Genomic DNA, 20,770 nt, shown 5'->3' with positions numbered 1-20,770 from the left:
TGTATTATAGGTGTCTGTGCCACTTAAAAACATCTGGCAAACAGATAATACATCAAAATGCTTGTCAAGTTGGTAGGTATGTTTTTTGGATTCTAGTCTGGCCTAATTTTACTTTTGCAAACCACTATAATTAACATTTCTTTCAACCTATAAGTCCAATTAAAACTGGTTCCTGTTTCTTTTATATTAAATGTTATTCTGCATAACATTGTAGTGTTCGTGTGCTTTGTGTTTTATATTCAAACAGTCAATTTGTAATGCAATGAATGGTTGCTTTGGGTTACCAAGCAATTCATCTAGATGTCACGGTAGGTAATGACAGGCAATTTTTGCTGTTCCACTGGACATTAACTGTAAGACTCTTCAATTCACAGGAAAACATACTCTGGATTTGGAAAGTGTAAAATGTTTTCTCTGAGGCACTGGGAGAACTGGTAGTGGAGCTTCAAGGCCTGAACTGATCTGTTTGTCTTAAATGCTTTCAGATGTATTAAATGCAAATGCTTTCAGATGTCCTCTTCCTTTCTCTTTCATTTATGATGGATCCATTGTAGAAATATTATAGATTTTAAAGGAACATTAGTAATTGAATAATGGCTAAGAAATGGACTCATACAATGCCTCTCCTTTGTGTCTGGGTTACATCACTCAGGATATTTTCTACTTTCACCTATTTCCCTGTGAACTCATAATGTTTCTTTTTAATGGCTTAATAGTATTCTCTAGTGTAAATGAACCACATTTTCTGTATCCATTCTTCAATTGAGAGACATCTAAGTTGTTCCCAGTTTCTGGCTACTACAAATAAAGCTGCTATGAACATAGTTCAGCAAGTTTCCTTGTGGGATGGTGGAGCATCTTTTGGATATATACCAAGAAGTGATATAAATGGGTTTTGAGGTTCAACTATTCCCAATTTTCTGAGAAATAAGTAAGTTGATTCCAAAGTGATTGTACAAGTTTGAACTCCCACCAGTAGTGGAGGAGTATTCTCTTTTCTCCACAACTTCACCAGTAGTGGGAGGAGAGGGAGGGCTGATATTGGGTTGTAAAGTGAATAAATAAATAAATAAATAAATTTAATAAAATAAAGAAAATAAATGCATTTATACTGAACAAAGGCTTCATAGCTGGATATCTTTGAGCCCTGTCAAGCAAGGACAACCTGGTTGTTGATTTGTCTGTTGATCTTGGAGATAGTCATTCTGTTGGGCAGATTTCAAATCCCAGTCTTGGGTTTACAGACTTACAGTGTTGGGCATCAGTAAAGCAGACAACCACACAATGGCCAACTCAGTATATTCGTTTGACAAAGGTTTCTTACTAAATATATGCATATGGGCATGTAGCTAAACCATGTTTCAGTGATATATGTTATTTCAAGTGATGTCATTTGTGGCTAATCTCTGTTCTCCTAAGGGATATTCTTACATACTAGAGTCCAGAACTTTAGAACAAAACCTTATTTGGACACAGGACTTTTGTGGAAATGCTGATTAAATTGCGACAAGATTACTCTGAAGTAAAATGAGCTTCATTTCTTATCAATTATGATCGTATGGGGAAAATGCAGTTTGGACAGAGACACATAAAGAAGAGAAAATCATGGACAGACAGACAAGGAAGAATAAATGTCATGTGATAATAGAGACAGCTGTGTTCCCACAAAGCCATGGGTGGCTGAAACCCTCAGGAAATGGGAGAGTTCAGAAGACACCAACTCTAAGGATTCAGAAGGGAACATGGCTCTACCAGTTTTTTCACTTCAGACTTTCAGCTCACAGAAACTGGGAGAGAACGTATGTCTGTTGTCTGAAGCCACTATTGATTTTTTGTTGTTGATGTTATGGCAATCCTAGGAAATTAAAACATCTAAAAGAAAAATAATTCCCATGATATTAGATAATAAGCTACAAATAAGAACAGATTGACTACCATTCCTGTTTTTCTGTCATCTGGCTTTATTTAGTTTAAGGACAGCTAGTTTTGTAATTGTTCTCCCTGTTTCAGGCTTTGAGAATATTTTCAATTACTTCAAGCACTCAGCATTCCTTTTATCAATGCTTTAATGCCCACTTAAAAATTATATCTCCTATATTCCATAACAACAGGAAAAACAAGTGCAAGCATTATAAATTAGCTCCCTCTTCCGTTCTGAATCCCTAGTCATACTGCCTAAGGTTGTAAAGAGGCTTGAGAAGAACGAATACCTCCAGCTCCTTTCATAATGACTCATTATCCAGCTTGGAAAAGAATTCTCTACACAAGTTCTCCTGGTTTAAATTCTTAAATGAAGAATTCAACTTCAAGCATTGGTAACCTATGCCACATCATAAAATTATGGTTGTGATTTATCATCTGGATCGTTGTCTGTTGTGGCACTTTGTTTAGTTCAAGACCTTCATTGTTAGTTAATGCATATTTAACTATGCATTAGACACTCCGAATCCAAAGAGGTTTGATGAAATGTGCAGAAATGCTCAAAGGCTCAACTGGATAGCTTATACTTGTACAAGAGGAACTCAGAGATGAGAACATTTGAGTGGATAATGTAATTTAACTCTTCTGATTGACAGAGCACAGATGGATTGAACAGAAGACATGAAGTCATCTCTGAGAAGAGTCAAGTATCTGAAATATGAAAGTTCATATGTTAATGCCATTCCTTGTCAAGTCGGTTCCTTCCACAACATGAAGGTTCATAGCTTATGATTGTTTTTATTGACTTGTACCATTAGTAACTTAATATTCTCGCATCAATATGAAACAGTAAGCCATATGAAATGACATTGCCCTTAAGCACAAGCAATTAAGTAAATTGGTTTTCTGTTTCATGGGAAAGGAATTACATAACAACCCCTGGCCTCTGATTTCATATTCATTGCAGCATACACAATACTTAGACTGTTTGCCCCCTTCACTCCCTGGTATATTAATAGATACATTCATCTTTTTTCCAAAATAATGTAGCAAAGAAGCTGATGAGACAAGTGCAAGAGTTGCCTGGGAAGGTTTTTATTCTAAGCATTATGTTGACAATGGAAGGGGTAGTTTAAATTACAGAAAAGAGAACTCATATATTTGAACCATCATATTCAGCTAGTTGCTTTTGGAAGTACACTGGGCATCTGGTACTAGGTATTATTAAAAAATAACACCCAGGCAAAATTCATAATGTCATTAATTTCTATCTCTGTTATTGTAGGTTCAAATACTAAACCAAAGGATTCTAGCATAGCAATCACAGCCTTCTGTAAGGTTAGAATGATGTGTTTAGATGCCAGAGAATCAAATAACTCTATTAAAACATGGAGCTAAACAAAGAATTCTCAGCTGAGGAATATCGAATAGCTGAAAAACACCTAAAGAAATGTTCAACATCCTTAATCATCAGGGAAATGCAAATCAAAATGACCCCGAGATTCCACCTCACACCAGTCAGAATGGCTAGGATCAAAAACTCCAGCAACAGCAGACTCTGGTGAGGATGTGGAAAAAAAGGACCACTCCTACATTGTTGGTGGGATTGAAATCTGGTATAACCACTTTGGAAATCAGTCTTGAGGTTCCTCAGAAAATTGGACAGAGTACTACCTGAGGACCCACTCCTGAACATACACTCAAAAGGTGCCCCAACATTTAACAAGGAAACATGCTCCCCTGTGTTCATAGCAGCCTTATTTATAATAGCCAGAAGCTGGAAAGAACCCAGATGTCCTTCAACGAGGAATGGATAAAGAAAATGTGGTACATCTACACAATGGAGTACCACTCAACTATCAAAAACAATGACTTCATGAAATTCATAGGCAAATGAATGGAACTAGAAAATATCATCCGGAGTGAGGTAACCCAATCACAAAAAAACCCCACATGATATGCATTCACTGATAAGTGGATATTAACCCAAAAGCTTGAATTACCCAAGATACAATCCATAGACCACATGAAGCTCAAGAAGAAGGACAACCAAAGTGTGGATACTTCAGTACTTCTTAGATGGGGGAACAAAAGTATTCATAGGAGGAGTTATGGAGATGAAATTTGAAGCAGAAACTGAAGGAATGGTCACTCACGTCCTGCCCTACCTGGGGATCCAGACAATTTTGATGAAGCCAAGGAGTACATGCTGACAGGAGCCTGATATAGCTGTCTCCTGAGAGGGTCAGACAGAGCATGACAAATACAGACGCAAATGCTAGTAGCAAACCACTGAACTGAGAACAGGGTCCCCATTGGAGGAGTTGGAGAAAGAATTGAAGGAACTGAAGGAGCTTGTAACCCCATAACAACAGCAATACCAACCAACCAGAGCTCCCAGGAACTAAACCACCATCCAAAGACTACACATGGACAGACCCATGGCTCCAGCTGCATATGCAGCAGAGGATGGCCTTGTTGGACACCAAATGGAGGAGAAGCCCTTGGTCCTGCCAAGGCTGGATCCCCCAGTGTGTGAGAATTTCATAACAGGGAGGCAGGACGGTGTGGGTGGTTGGGAGGGGATAAGGGGATGACATTTGAAATGTAAATTAAAGTATATCCAATAAAAATGGGGAAAAAGAAAGAAAACTTATTGAACAAAGTATCAAAAGAAAGTATAATAAAAGAAAAGTTGTATCTGAATATATGCTTCCATCCATGCCCATGGCACAAACAGAAGTCCCGTCATCCAGTAAGCAACAATAGCTTTCCCTTAAGCCCAGTATGCCACACAAATACATTTTTATAGGCAATGTTAGGTATGAATGGATAAAATTGTGTCATTTTACAGGAGACCTGGGGTGTTCCCATTTCCTCTGTGACACTCACGGTTAAGTGGATCACTTAGTTTTCTGTTTCTTTATCGTGATCTCTTCACATAAAATTTTTAGTTGTCTTTGTTGTATTCCCTGACCACCATCACCATGAGATCTGGAAAGCACTGGTTTTTCCCTGAGTGTTGTTTTCTCCTTTACAAGACATATCGAGAAAGCATCCTATGTCCTTGGATGCATGCAGCTAAGAATGTATGTGCCCACACATAATCACTTTTTCTTCATGTATGGAGAGTTAGAAGATTCACAGACTAGCAATACATATGTGGAGTAAGGTTCTTTCAATTTTTTTTTTAACTCACAAGATTTCATCCCATGCATGCACTAAGAATTTGATTTGACTATTTTTCCCAGGAATACCACATGCATTTCTTGCCTTACTTTTAAGTACATGTCATATTTCACCCATCAGCAGCTCAAAGCCAAGATAAGCAACAGAATATTGTTGGAAGTTATCTGAAGAGTAACTGGGTCCTAGCTATTTAAGGTTCATTGTAGGGATATTCTAGTATATTTTTGTTTTGCTTAAAAGACGAGCCTGACCAATATAGATGCAGATACATGCAGCCAAACATCAGACTGAGTATGGGGACCCCAGTGGGGAAATTAGGGCAAGGACTTAAGGAGCTGAAGGGATTTGCCATCCCATAGGAAGAGCAACAATATCAACCAAATCGACTCCCCAAAGCTCTCAGGGACTAAACCACCATCCAAAGAGTACACAGGGGGACCCATAGCTCCAGCTGGGTATCTAGCAGAAGATTGCCTTATCTGGCATCAGTGGGATGGGAGCCCATTGGTCCAGTGGAGACTTGATACCCCAGTGTTGGGGAATGCTAGAGTGCTGAGGCAGGAGTCAGTGAGCAGCCTGGGGATCATCCTCATGGAGGCAGGGGGAGGGGAATGGGAGATGGCCTTTGTGAAACTGAAACTAGGAAGGGGGATAACAATCGAAATGTAAATAAATAAAATAACCAATAAAGAAAAAAGCGATATTTTGGACTTAAGACATATGATCAGAGCGCTCTACAAATAGAACCTTTTAAAACTGGGCACAGAAGGTGCTCACTATCCATTCACTGTGAGATGCTTCAGTATATATAATGTATATTGTTTCCAATAAACTTTTATGCAATGCAGGCTCTTTAGAAACGAAAGATGTCTAGGAACCAAACATCACGGTTTCACAAATACTTTGTGGAATTGGCTCTGTGATAAATTAGAATATGTGAATGAAAGTCACTTGAAGCAGAAAGAAGAACACTGACAACTAATCTGCCGTTCATTTCCCTGGCTCACTCCAGTGTTATTTATTCTCCAAGGCCTGCATTCTCATTGTGCTATAGCAGCTACACGTGAGATGAGGCCTTAATCTACTCTGCTCTCGGTACTCGATAAGTTTGTTTTCCAGCATGATCTTTACTGTGTGATACTATGCCATGGTCCTTGGGCTTAATTAACTTCTTTGAATTATTTGGGTGTGAAAGCAAGGTCTTGGAAATAGTGGCTATTTCCAGTGTAAAACTAGACATGTAGAAGATATGTGGATCTCCAATACCTATCTAAGGATAAACCTTGATTCTATACATTATTCAATGTAACATTCCAGGGTTTAAAATATAGCCTTAAACTGTCTTATGTTTTATGTGTCATCCATTTTCAAAGTATTAGCTTCCCTGGAAGCATCATTATGAGAATGACACCACAAAGTAGAAATCTACCAGAGAAATGGTTGTAATTGTCAGCTGGCTACTCCCTGACACAGTTCTGCCCCGATGCTCTTTTGGAGTAGAAAGCTAGGATTTTACAAAATGCTAGGAGGAATATGTAAGTCATGTGCATAAAACTCTTACTATGAATGGATTTCAGCAACCCCGCCATTATCCATCAGCTAGTGCACCTTTCCACCTACTCCTTAGAATTCAACTGGTGTCACTAGTATCTTTTAAGTAAATCATTTACCAAGTTGAACAGTCAAAATCCATCTTCTAGTACAAGCCTTTGTGGGATATATTTCAATTCACAAGAAAATAAGAAGGGAAAACCAAAGAAGTGTAGTGCATCATATTATATTAAAACCTTTCAAATAACTGTGTCTCAATAAAAAATCATCATCTAAAGTTATGAAAGTCTCTACTACCTCCTTCCCAAGAACCAGGATTCATTGAAAAAGAAGAGGTATAATGATTATAAGGCTAGGGGATGTGAATGACTACAAGGAAAATGTGTCTTCTAGACACAGCAGAGAGATAACACATGAATTCAAGAGGTTGTAATGGCAGACATAAGACCTGTGCTACCTCAAGTCAGACAAAATCCCAGTAAGGAGAGGGTAGCTATGCATGAAATCCCACCCGTCACCAAGAAGCTGTTGGCATATCATTTTCCGGTAAGAGCGGATCCTCTGGTAAAGGTGACCATGCTCTCCACTCTGAGACAGTCTGTCCAAGAATATATATGGGCAGCACAAGTTGGAATGTATGGATGACAGAGGGGGAGAGAGGGGGGAGGGAACAGAGTTGGGTATCTAGAAAGGGGGTATGGCCTGGGAAAGAGGCAAGGCATATCGGAAGAGGCAAGGAAAATGATTAAAACATGGAATATGAAATTATCAAGGAAATAGTAAAAATAATTGAGAAGAAAAATGTGGAAGTATTTAGCAGAAAATTATAAAATGGGAAAAATACAAAAGGAAAATTTTAAGTAAAGATAACTCATAGCAAATTTTGTCAACATACATTAAAATTGTAATAACATTCATTTCTGCCTGAGATGCTGAGTACAAAATGGATCCCTGGATCTTGAGGCTCTATGTCTTAGCATTGATGTATACCCAAAGAGGCATTTTCATACCGGAGAGGCCAACATCCCAATATTTGATCATTTGATGAGTCTGAATCACAGCTTGAGGTTGAAATCCTGGAAAGCTCACTGAGAACTTTTGGTTGTTAGTGGTGGAGCTTAGGAATACGAGTTCTGATGTCTGCAGGGTAATCAGCAATAGCAGGAATCAGGAAAGTCATTTTGGAAACCTTTGACAAAATACCTTGACAAAAGCAATGAAGGGGAGAGAAGATTTTGGCCCAGAACTTAGAGTTATAGTTCATCATTGTAGAGAGGTGACAGGAACAAACTTGACACAACTGTGCTCAGCTCAGTACTCCTTCACTTCTCAATCCCATCCAAGAATATTGCCACCCAGAGTCCATGGAAATTCCCATATCAATGTAATAAATATAGTCCCCACAGGCATGCCCACAAGCCAACCGAATTTAGTCAGTCTTCATTGAGACTTTGTAAGTGATGCTAGAGTGTACCAAGCTAACAATTAAAGCCTACCACCATACATATGTAGACCATCTTTACAGCCTACAGAATGGTTTTACTGCCCTTAGAAAAGAACTACATTTTGCCTGCTCATCCTTCTTTCCTCTCTAACTTTTGACCACCATGCATCTTTTTTGCTGTCTCCAAGGTTTTGCTTGTCAAGAATGTCATGTATTTGTTCTCAGGCTGTGCCTATTCCTCTTTAATTTAGATTCAATTGCGTACTGGTATCTATTTAAGGTAACTTTAGTTCTTATCATGACTTCATGGTTCGTTTTTTTTGTTTGTTTGTTTTTTTTTGTAACATCAGTATAATATGCTACTCCTCATACGTTACTTGCTACTTATCTGCTCCTATACCAAAGCATAGCTATTACTTCATCTCTTTGTCATTTATGAATAAAGTTGCTATAAACATGTATCCGCATGTATTTGTGTAAAAGTAAGGTTTAAGTTTATCTGGGTAAATACCAAGAAGTACATCTTATTTTGGCTGCATCTTATCATGAGACTGTTTACATTTCAGAGACTTTCTAAATGCCCAAATAGATACACCATGATCATCTTCTTCCTCTCCAGCTTATTATTATTATTAGATCTTATTATTATGAATAGGCATGTGCTGCCCCCTGATTGTTTAAGTTCAAAATCCCCTAATAATGTACAATGTTGAACCTATTTGATGTGTTCATGACTTGTGACTTTTGTATTTTCTTGAATAAGATGTTTGTTCTTTGTTTGCTTCATTATTTGGTGGCTTCTTTTCGCTTTTTGGAGTTGTAAGGGCTGTTTTGTATGTGCTGCACTGAAGTGCATCATTAGCTCTGGCAGGTATTCTCTAAGTCTGAGGAGTGACATTTCATCCTCTTGGTATGTTTCAGATAACAGTTATTCACATTGATCAAATTCATTTTGCCAACCTTTAGTTCCATACTGCTTCTGCAGCTGTTCCCATAAAGCCTTTGCTATATCCTGGGTCATCAAGAATTATCTTATGTGATCTTCTGTAAGTTGGATAGTTTTCCTTTGAGGACTATGATCCATTTTTATTTCATTTTCCCGCACAGCATAAGGCCTGCATCAGAATTCATTTTTTTCCAGTGAATATCCAGTTGTAGCCATATGATAAAAGTCTACCCTTTGATCCATTTTACTGCCTTTGCTCTTTTGTCAGATGCTGGGTGACTGTATTCTGTGGCTATTTCTGGATTCTTTCTTCTGCTCTGTTGACCCTTTTGTCTGTCCTTCACCACTTAACCACCTTCTCTTCATTTCTACAGCTTTAGAATAAAACTTGGGGTTGTACTGATGTCAGTGATTCAGATTCTGTTCTTAAAAACTGAGTTACCTTTTGGGGTCCTTTGCTTTCAAGTGTAAACTTTAAGAACATATTGTTGTTGCCAACAAAGTTGCATCCTAGACTTTTGATTGACAATTGAGATAGAAGAAGTTAAAATTGTTGAGTTTCATTATTTTTGAGTGTAAACTATGTTTCCATTTCTTATGTTCTCTGACCTCCTCCATCAGATTTTGCAGTCATTCTTCATAGTACTTGTGAGTATGTGTTAGAAGTAAGCCTAAGTAATTCAGTATTTTGGGTGCAGAGAGAAATAGTAAAATTTGTTATTTCAAATATCATTTGTACATTGCAAGTACATAAGAAGTAAATAACCTCTCCATCATTTAAAAGTTCTAGGAGATTGTTATTGATTCTTTCAGATTATATAGAAGACATATGTATATAATGTGTAGATGTCTGTCTCATCTGTGACATAACATTCTATTTCCTCCTTGCCATTTGATGCATCTTTTATTGTTTTTGCCTTATTTTAACTTAATTTCTAGTAGTATTTTGGAACACAGTAATGACATCAGTGACACAGTTGCATTGATGGAATCAGTTGCTAATATCTGTTTAAGGTTTATGCAGAAAAGGGTGGGTGGATGGGTGGGAGAATACCCTCAGAGAAGACGGGATGGGGGTTTATGGACAGGAAACTGGGAACAGGAATAACATTTGAAATGTAAATAAATAAAAAATCCAATTAAAAGAAAAAAAGAAACAAAAAAGATTTTAACGTCTATATTTGTAAAATACATCTGCACGGTTTTCTTCCAGCCCTTTTTGTCTGGATCGTATAACCCTAACATCGTAATTTGAAAGTGTTTCTTTCACTTTTATTTAGTGGAAAAATTGTGGAGAAATGATGTCATTTCTTATGATTAAAAGTTATATAGAATTCACCCTTGAACCAATCTCATTCTGTTCTTTTTGTTGGGAGATATTCATATTTACCAATTCAATAATTGTATTTGATATAGGTTTATTTTGATTATGTCTTCCCTCTTCTATAAGATTTGACAAGTTTTGTCTTTCAAAGAATTGGTCCTTTTTTCCCTAGGCTATTGGATTAATGTGCAGAGACTAAAAGTTTTCTTTATTATCCTTTACTGTCTCCAGGTGTTTTAGTGATGCCCTCTTTTCTAACTGGTAGTACCAAAGCCTTTGTTTGCCTTTGTCCTGTTAGCCTGACTGTAGGCATATTGACAGTATTGACCTCTTCAAAGGACTGGCTTTTGGCTTTGTTGATTTTTTTTCTATTGATCTCCTGTTTTTAATTTTACTGGGTTTTGCTCTGATATTTATTTCTTATATTCTGCTTGCTTTAGATTTAATTTGCTCTTCTTTCTCTCATTTTCTAAAGTGGAATCATAAATGATTGATTTTTAGACCCTTGCTTTCAAATAAGCATGCTCGTTGCTTTGAATTTCTCCTAAGCATGACTCTTCCCAGAGCCAACAAATTTGGATATGTTGTATTATTATTTGTAGTCACTTAAAATATCTTCATAATGTTGGTTATATATATATATATATACATATATATATGTATACATATATATGTGTATATATATATAATTTATTCACCAGCAGTTTGAGGATTTTAGGTGCATTCTACTATGGTCTCAGAGCAGAGATTTTTATAATTGCTATACATTTAATTTTTATCCTTAGTATGTGTATGTATACTTGTAAGTGTACGTGTACTACAGCACACATGTGTAGAACAGATGATACATTTGTGGCATCATCTCTCTCCTTCCAACATTATGTTTGTTCTAGAAATCAAGATTAGGTCACCAGACTTGAACAAGAAGTTTTCCCTGTGAGACACATTGCCAGCTCCCTATGCTTTAAATTTTATAAGGTATGTTTTATGGCTCAGAAGAAGTTCTGTCTTGATGAATTTTAACACTTGAGGTGAGAAGAATGAGTTATCTGCTATTGTAAGATTAAGTGCTGAGTAGATGCTATTAAATTCATTGAACTGATGGTGCCATTTAATTCAACTCTCTCCTTTGTTAATTTCTACTTCCTAAGTATGCATTTATGATCAAGAAATTTTGGAGCTTACTAATATAGCTTTGTGTCAAATTTTCTCTGACATGTCTGTCAAATTTTAATATATATTGAACATTCTTTTATTAAACACATAAACATCACAGATGATTGTTTCTGCTTGGGAAGTAGACACTTCCTCACTACTTATTAGGCTATTTAATCCTTGTAGCCTTCCCAGTAGCTTCCTGAAACTTTAACCACAATGGTCCCTACATAATATTTCTGCTTCCTCTTAATAATGATTGTGTATATCATTCAGTATCCTTGGAGCTTAAATGTGTATGCAACATTGTAGATATAGTAAGTTTCTTATAGGCAATGTATATCTAGGTCTTCCATTCTGTGGGGTTTTGGTCTGTCTTTTAGTTAATACTGTTAGGTTGTTAATATACAAAGATATAACTGGTAAAGTTAAATTAACATCTTGGCTATTGCTACCAGTTTCCTATCGCTAATACTTCCTATTTTCCTTTGCCCAGTTTATCTGCCTTTTGTGGTTTCAGTGAACCATTTCAGTGATTTCATTTATTCAGTTCCAAGACTGAATATTAGTAAGCTTTCTGAAACTAATAAACTACTTCCCAAGTTGTTGGTATTAGGAAAGTAGCCTGGGAGGACTATTATGTTTCAGAGTCAGGGTCCTTCTGAAAACCTCTCCATCCCAGCCACCTTGCCAGGTACCATTCTGAGCTATGTGCCTGAGCTGAAAACGTTCAGCCTCTAAAGAAATGAATTTCTTTTTCCTTTTTCAATTTAAATTCTCAATTTACTTAATGTTTTTAGGAGAAATTCAGATGGTCTACAGCAGCTGTGTCGGTCACAGGACAACTTTCTTCTACTATGTCTATGTAAATTCTAGATCACACATCTTTAGACTACCTAGCAAGTACCTTTAGCCACTAAGACAATTATCTAGCTGGCCCCAAATTTCTATTGTTTAGAAAGTTCCCAAATCATAGTATCCTGTTGTCACAGCCCAAAGACCACAAACTGTCATTTATACAGTGCTTCCTCCCCTACACACACATTTCTAAGTGGTTCTCCTACATTTGTAGTATATACTTGTTATTAATTCAAGCCAATTTCAGAGTACTTCAAGTCTGCTTTGAAGTCTACTCTATAGTAGGGTGTATAATAAAATAGTCCTTTAGAGTAATTTATAACAAAACCCTCATAGTAGAATGAAGGTTCTTATCATCTTATCTTATCTGTATTTCTCCCATTATTCTCATGTTTTATTGTCATTCAAATCACTTGGTCATTAACATACAAGCATACAACAGTACACATACTGTCACACACAAATTTTTACTGATGATTTAATGCATTATTTCCTTTCACTTGAATAATTTTTGAATCAGTTATGTATAACAAATTTCCTTTCATTTTTCAAGTATGTGATGTAAGTACATGTGTTTTTTCATGTTTATGAACACAGATGCACAAGGTGTAAGGACCCACTGGGAGACGTTATCTAAGAACCTTCCTCAGTCACTCTTCCACCTTGCTGAAGTAACGTTTCTCAGTCAAACCTAGGGTTCCAATATGGCTCATCTTGCTAGGTAGCAGCTCTCAGAAGCTCCTGTCTCCACTTCCCAAGGCTGCAACTACAAGCAACCACCATGTCTGATCTATATTTTTAATAATTTATTTATTTTAAATGTGACTCAGGGTGTGTGTGTGTGTGTGTGTGTGTGTGTGTGTGTGTGTGTGTGTGTGTGTGTATGAATTGCATTTCTAGTACACATGGAGGCTTTTAAAGAATATCGGGTCCTCTGGAACTCGAGTTACAGATAGTTGTCAGTCATCATGGAGAGGCTGGACATTAAAGCCAGGTCGTCTGGAAGGGCATCTCATGTTCTTAAGCTCGAAGCCACCTCTCTGTCACCCAATCTACATTTTTATGTGTATTACAGATATGTAGCCATTTTGCTTGTATGATAAACTCTGTAACTCCTGTGCCACCTTCCCAGTCCTAAGAAAGCCAACTACTTCATTTAATCTTTACCCCCACACCATTGCTGCTCTTTCTTTTCTGTGTAGATTCAGGCTTCTACCCTATACATACTCTTCTTCTCTCTAAAAAGATTTTGGCTTTCACTACTTTTAGTGTATCATGAGGAATTTTATTTACTCCTCCCTTTGCAAGAGGCTCCCCCAGCAGTAGATTTTAAGAACAGTACATTCCTCTGTTGCTATTTACTTTTGTGGCATTGGTGGTTTTATCTCCAACCGTGAAATATTCAGTGCTTGTCTGTTCTGGTTTCTAAGAAACAGATGTAATCCTTATCCATTTCTCTATGGGGAAGGAGCATAGCTCTTTCCTCCCTAGCTTCTTGCAGGATTATTTTTGTCAGTTTTTGAAAGTTGATATATTATACATAAGTGTGATTTCAGTCAAGTTTTATTTTGTCCTTTGCATTTACTCTGCAAGCTGTCCCTCGAGTCTTGCACTATGTTGTCTGACATGCCCGAGAGGAATTTGCAGTCAATGGTGTTTCAAGACTTTTCTTTCTCATTTCTCTTCGTTCGGCTACTTCTGTTCCATATCTGTGACACATCCTGTTCTTATATGGTAGCTCTTGAAAAATCACTCTAAAAGTCCATCTAAATTTTTTATTTGTGTGTGTGTGTGTGTGTGTGTGTGTGTGTGTGTGTGTGCGTGCGTGCGCGCGCGCCTATACTGAAGCATTTGGAAACCAGAGGATAATAAAATGTCTTTGCTCTGTCACTCTCACCCTTTTCCTCTTAAACTAAGAACTCTTGACCAAACCTAGGCTGTAGACCCTGCAATTTTTTTCTAGGCTGGCCAGCCAACAAAACCCAGGGACCAGCCTTTCTCTACCTTCCTACATATATTGTTAATGAATGACAGGTAAACAAAACTTCTTTCTTTGGTACTGGAAATTCTAATGTGGGTTCCTATGTGTATAGAGCAAGCAATGTTACTAATTGAAATGTCTCCTCAGACTTTTTTTTTAATTCCATTTTTAAATTCCTTTTTATGACCTTAAGCTTATCTGTTCCCTCCTGAGTTTCATCATTCTCTAATGAGCCCATAAAAAAGTCACTCTTCATTGCTGTTACAGTATTTGAGCTCTGTAACATTTCTGCTTAATTAATTCATGCATACGTGCATGCTTATTTTTATCATTCAAATCTTCAACATGTTGATCTTGGTTTTGATATTACTAGTCTGATAATTCTAACTCTCATTCTATATGCAATTTTTCAGTGGCTTCAGACTAATTCCACCTGGGAATATGTCACATAACTTATTGTTGGAAGATAAAAGTGTTAAAATGACAATAGAGATAGTTGTAAGTCTTTAATAATATAGTTATAAGATGTAGGGGTTTCTATAGTGTTCCATAGTTCTATCCCTGGAGTATAGGCTTCACTTTTCTACATTTTCTTCCTGTTACTTGGGTCTGGATGTCTGGGGAAGAGTAGAGTTGGCATTTCACTTCCTCAGGTTGACTGGAATCTGATAAACCCCAAGCATCAGTCTGATAGAACAGCTGCTCCTGAAAGCAGCCACTCTTAAGGACAAACCAGAACTCTGATACTATTCCTTGTCCTGGCTCGTTCCAGCAATTTAACAAGATATTTTTCTTTTGATGGTAACTGGGAGGGCTCCTGAAAGAAAAACTAAGATTTTTGCTGGCTACGTCTAACATTTTTTCTACAATGCCCCACATTCACTTGAGTTAGTAGCTCTGAGCACCTAGGACTATGTCAGTTACAGTTCAGGGTTTTTCCCACATGACGTTGGTTTCCTTGGTGATTTTGGCCTGTGGTTTTCTGCTCTGGCAGGTATAAAGCTCTAGATCAGTGTGTTGCCCTCTCAGCTTGCCCTGTGGCCTCATTTACCTGCTGCATCTAAGAAAGTTGTTATTTTTTGAAATTTCATCAGCTTTTTCACTTGTTAAAGTAAAGTAGCAGTTTCTATACTCCTAAAGTAGAAAAAGCAGAAATCAGAGGTTTGAGTAAAGGGCTTGCCTTTCAATACACATGTCACTTCATCATGTGAGTTGTATTGATCACATTGTGTTAGATCTTTTTCCTTCTTTTTCATTTTTAAAAACCTTTTATTGGTCCTTTGTGAATTTCACATCATGCACCCTAGACCCACTCATCTCCCCATCCCTTTGCTTCTGTTCTCTGCCTTTCAACCTCCAGAAAAGAATAAAAAACAAAAATGAAAGTAATATTAATTTAAAATATCTCATCACGGAAGTGGCAGTGTGTCACACAGCATACTCTTTTGTCCATGCATCTTTACGTTCCAAATATTCACTGCAATGACTCATTTATCGGTTTTGAAGCCTCTGGCTTCTGCTACGCCATCAACACTGAATCCTGATGAAGACTTCTGTCACATATCATGTTGTTGCTCTGTGTCATGGAAATCCTGCTGCTTTAGATCTGTGGGACCAACCCCTTCACAGGCTCCAGCAGTTAATAGACTGGGTAGATATTGTGGTGGGGCCAACTCAAGGCCTGGATCTGTGCTGGGGTTTGGTGGGAGCCGAGTGAGAACTCTCCTGCACCTACACAATGAGGATGGACTCTCCAGCACTACCCTGGCTAGCTCAGTCGATGCTGCAGCTAGCAAGGGGTGGCTCTCCTGCTCTCAGGCTTTTTGGGTTGGCTCACCATGCCCATACCATGAGGGCCAGCTTTTCTGTGCCCAGCTGAGGCACAGCCACAAGGGATAAGGCAAGCTCAGCCTGTGGGAGGAGGGTCAGTCTGAGCAGCAGTTAGATATCATCATGGTACTAGGCAGCAGCCCAGACCAGGGAGTTGCATGGCCTTTTGTGATAAACATAGGTCTTGCATTTCAACACGGATCCCTGCTTCTGCATGGCCATGGACCAAGGAATGACCCTCAGCCACAGCATGGGCCAGGATATCACCATGAACTCAGGTGGCAGGGCAGCCTATCATATAGGATGTTCCTGTCTATCCTCAAATTTCCAGATCCATCTGCCTCTTTTCACAGAGCTCAAACTGTTTTCCTTCTATTTCTCTCCCACTCACAATCACATAATTGCACAGACAGTGATTCCTGCTGAGGGTGGCCTATGAGACAGGGGAGACTCTATGTGGCTTTTTATTGTTATGGTTGTTGTTGTTAATATTGCTTATTTTTGGTTGGCTGGTTGTTTTGTTTCCTGGTTGGCTTATTTGTTTGTTTGGTTTTTGAGGGTTTCTCTATGTAGCCTTGGCTGTCCTGTAACTTGCTATGTAGACCAGGCTGACCTCAAATTCATAGAGATCCATCTGCCACTGCCCCCCACCCCCAGGTTCTGGATAAAGGCTCTGTCTGTTAGCTCTTATATTCCAGTTTCAGAAAGAAAGTCACTTTATGCTGTAAAACATAAGATTTAATGACTCCATTTAACTGATCTGAATATAACTAAGAAAAGGAAGAATAAAGAAGAAATGGACTGTGGAAGTAAACATTATAAAGCCATCAAGCAGGCAGGATGTGAAATCACTTTGGACACAAACCTCGGTAATCATCTGGGATCATCTAGATTAGCATAGTTCAGGTAACTTCTCACCTTCATTGTATGCATCACCATTCCATGAATTAGAGTGTTAGAATGAAGAAAGGAGAGAGAGTAGGCTGAAGACCTGAATGCATCACTCTCTTCCTAACTGTGATTACAATGTGACCGCTCTCTAAAGCTCCAGCTGCCATGTTTTCCCCCAATATAGCATATGCCATCAAACAGAATACCAAAGTAAGCTCTTTCTTCCCTTAAGTGGCTTTAGTCAGGGTATTTTTTTCACAGCAGCAGATAAAGGAATTAATGATAGGTCATTTGGGATGCCCTGAGCATTTGGACTAGATGAGGAAATTTGAAGGAGTTGAATTTATATAAGGTATTATTGTGGAAATCACTCTGGTCTTATAATCCTTTCTTTTGAATAATCTGTAAGAGTCTATTGATAGTCACATTAATATCAAGGCTGTTCTTTCTCTTTTGAGTATAACTTTGAGATCACAGATCTGTGCTTCTGAAGTAGCAGGATGACTGTGGAAATACAATAACCTGAGATTGTACCGAAAAAATAACTGATGTCCATAGGACCACCTCTCCTAGAAGTGGGTATCACCTTTTCTTCTGTTTGATCTCCTGTAAATCCTTTCTCTGGACTGATACAGACATAAAAATAGGGTGTGTAGTCCAGGATTTGGCTATTTTTTAAAACTTATTTTAGTTACTTGGCAGAGTGAACTCAGAACAATCTGGAAGGATGAATATTGGTGAATACATATCACCCAAACATAATTATTCTACTTTTGCAGCTCTTCTTGAAAAAACCCAAAGACATGGCAGTGAATATGAGAGCCCTTTTTAATGCACTTACAGGTCAGGTGCTCCAAACACTAGCAATATGCCCTGTGTAGAAGACAGCTTAAGTGATGGGGCACGTGTGTTTTCCAGAAATGGCAGCAACAATGTCCCTTATCCTATATGGGTTTTTGGCAGGATGGCATTGATACTCATCTCCACCCAATGGTAACACACACCAACAAAGTCCCCTTAAAATGTTGTTGACTGTGGTGACCACAATGAACAAGGACCACTGTTGTGATACTGTACAATATCTTGAGTTTAGCTAATAAATACATTTCATCTGCAGAGTAGCTCTAACAATTCTGCAAGTGCGAGATTATGAAGGCAGAGCAGATTGTGAAAAGGTTCATCCAAGGTTTCCTGCTCCCAGGTCCTGATAAACGCAGTAAGAGCCAGCCCACTTTGCCAAGCATGTGAATGAGCTTCTCAGCCCCTAATACAGCCAGGCATGTTAATGATATGTTAATGACTTCACTGCCTTGACTATCATCCCCTGAGCAGAATAAATGATCCTTCTTTAAGCCAGCAACTAATTTCTGGATGGATTTGTTACTTTGCAGTAGTGACCGAGAGTCGAAGGAAACAGGAGGCATTTAGCACATTGGTCACCTCTTGGTTGAGTTTTCTTGTCCTGTGTACCAGAAATATATGCATGGTATACTTTAGACATATCAAGAGAGAAGCAAAAATAATTTATTTGATGCATATATTATGTAGTTCCTTGAGGTAAGCTATTTTGATTCTATATGCTTTCATTCTATAAAATAAATGTCTAGCCAATTAGGGTCATCTGTGCAGTATACATTTTTGTATTTGTTCATAAGAACTTACCTCCTAATTGACTTATTTCAATAAATTTCATTTAAAAATGTCAATAACATTATGATATGATGTTAGTTTAATGTTAAAGAGCTGCCTTTGGGCTTGGCTCTTTTTGTCTGACCCACAAATACTATTTACTTTGCCTGTTTCCCAAGATGAAAAACATGAGTAGAAATGCTTTTATCAGTTAAGATTTCACTAGGGTACAAACCAGATTAACAAATATTTCACACTTTGAACAATTTAGAAATGTTTAAGTTTGCAGTGTAGAATTAAGTTAAAAGTCGTTTTAGAATTAAGTATAAATTTTGGAGTGGAAAGTGACTTGAACAGTTGTCTCAAGTTTTATACTTGCATAAGCAAAGGCTTTTAGATATATAAAATCGCAGGAGATTTAATGATGTTGACCTCCACTGCTTTTTAGGGCAATGTGAGTTATCCCTTCTTTCTAGTTCATTCTAATGCAATTTCTTCGGATTCAACCTGAACACTTCTGACATTTTTTAAAAGATTCTTCAAGGGGATTTATAGAACAAGCAATATTGAAAATTAATTAATTTAAGTGGATAAAAAATGAAGTAATAACTACATAGTAATAATGTCATAAAACAATGATATATAACACATATATAGCATATAATATACAATATATAATCAGTAACAATAACTAAATAGAATATCAGCAAATTCCTAAAACTTAGACCCTAAGCTGAATGACAGATCAAATAATAGCACATACAATAAAGAAGCTGTCTCTATTTCCATTTTATTTCAACTACTTAGTTTAATTCTAGAAGAATGGTTGAGTATGCCAATGTCTCTGATTATCATTGTCTACGACTTGATAGTCTTCTCTTTTAATTAACAGAGCAAAGGTCTCTGTCTCAGAAAATTCTACAGTATCCAGATAATTCCCCTTTCCATGATCTCATTCAGTGTTCAATGACATCATTTTCTATTCATTATTTTTATCCCATCACTGACCTATTATTTCAGTGATCAGATTCGCATGTAAGCCTTAAGTCACATTCACAATAACAATTTCCATATTAAACTAGGTTTAGGTAGACAGTTTAAGAAAAGATTAAACAACAGAAAACCAGCATGTCATAAAAGTTATAAAGGTGTTATTATAATGAGTCAAGGGCAGGAAACACTGGGTTGACATCCCTGAGACAGTACTGAGTAGTTTCTTCTGAGAAGCTCTGTGACAACGAGGTATTATGAGAACATGTCATACAGTTCTGAAGGGAAAAGTATTCCCTAGTTTCAGGTATGAGCTTGACGTTTAAAAGCTAATACACGTGAGGTAACTTGAGCATTTTGCACAACCTAAAATATGCACAAAGTGCTCATCCAGTTTATGTTCTCTTAAATATGTCACTCGTTCAGAACTCTTCGAAAGGGACATGCTGAGACTCTACCTCATGACATGGAGTGATTTCTGGTTTCTGAGCATCAAAGAATGTTGAACAATTTTTATATTAACATATTGCATCCTACCTGACTTACATATCAAGTGTTCAGACAACCAGGTGACAGCAAAAATTGTTAATCAGTCAGAAAGATTAAGACTATTTACCACACTCAGAGTTGTTTGAATGGCTGAATGCCTGCTGATTTTTTTCCTTGAGTAGGCAGGGTACATTTATAAAGAAGGTGGCCTTGATGTTAATGGAGGCACTGGATGTTAAGGTGGCACTGGTGTTAATGGAAGACAAAGGTGTAATTTCCTTGGCCATGAATGTTGAAGTTTGGTTTGTCTCTACCAACTCTTTCAGGAACCTTTAGAGAAAAGAAAAAGAGCCAGGTTCCAAAAACACTATAGAGCTTCCACTGTTTTCAAGGTGCCTAGATAAAACGTATGTGTGGTGTTAATATTTGAAAACCACTCTAGTGAGGGAATGGATAGTTAATATAGGACACCTGGCAATAACAGCCTGAGTATAGTGATACGAAGAGAGGGCTGTTCCTTGATCTCGCCTTCCAAAAATAGTTGTCAGAATGTTCTTCTTCCTCTTCAAACTG

General features: G+C 37.6%; 1 protein-coding gene across 8 annotated transcripts in view; it reads left to right on the top strand.

Annotated features, from left to right (window-relative positions):
- Cntn3 (contactin 3) overlaps nucleotides 1-20,770 on the top strand; it is a 373,191-nt gene that overhangs the window by 303,963 nt on the left and 48,458 nt on the right. Inside the window, exon 14 of one of the 8 annotated variants that reach the window (XM_039108285.2) lies at nucleotides 375-16,977. Within the exon in view, the coding sequence (XP_038964213.1) occupies nucleotides 375-404 (30 nt within the window). The 3' untranslated portion in view covers nucleotides 405-16,977. 8 annotated transcript variants of the gene reach the window in all.

This window comes from Rattus norvegicus, chromosome 4 (assembly GCF_036323735.1).
Source record: "Rattus norvegicus strain BN/NHsdMcwi chromosome 4, GRCr8, whole genome shotgun sequence".
Taxonomy (NCBI): Eukaryota; Metazoa; Chordata; class Mammalia; order Rodentia; family Muridae; genus Rattus; species Rattus norvegicus.
This window is presented reverse-complemented; position numbering and strand designations above follow the sequence as displayed.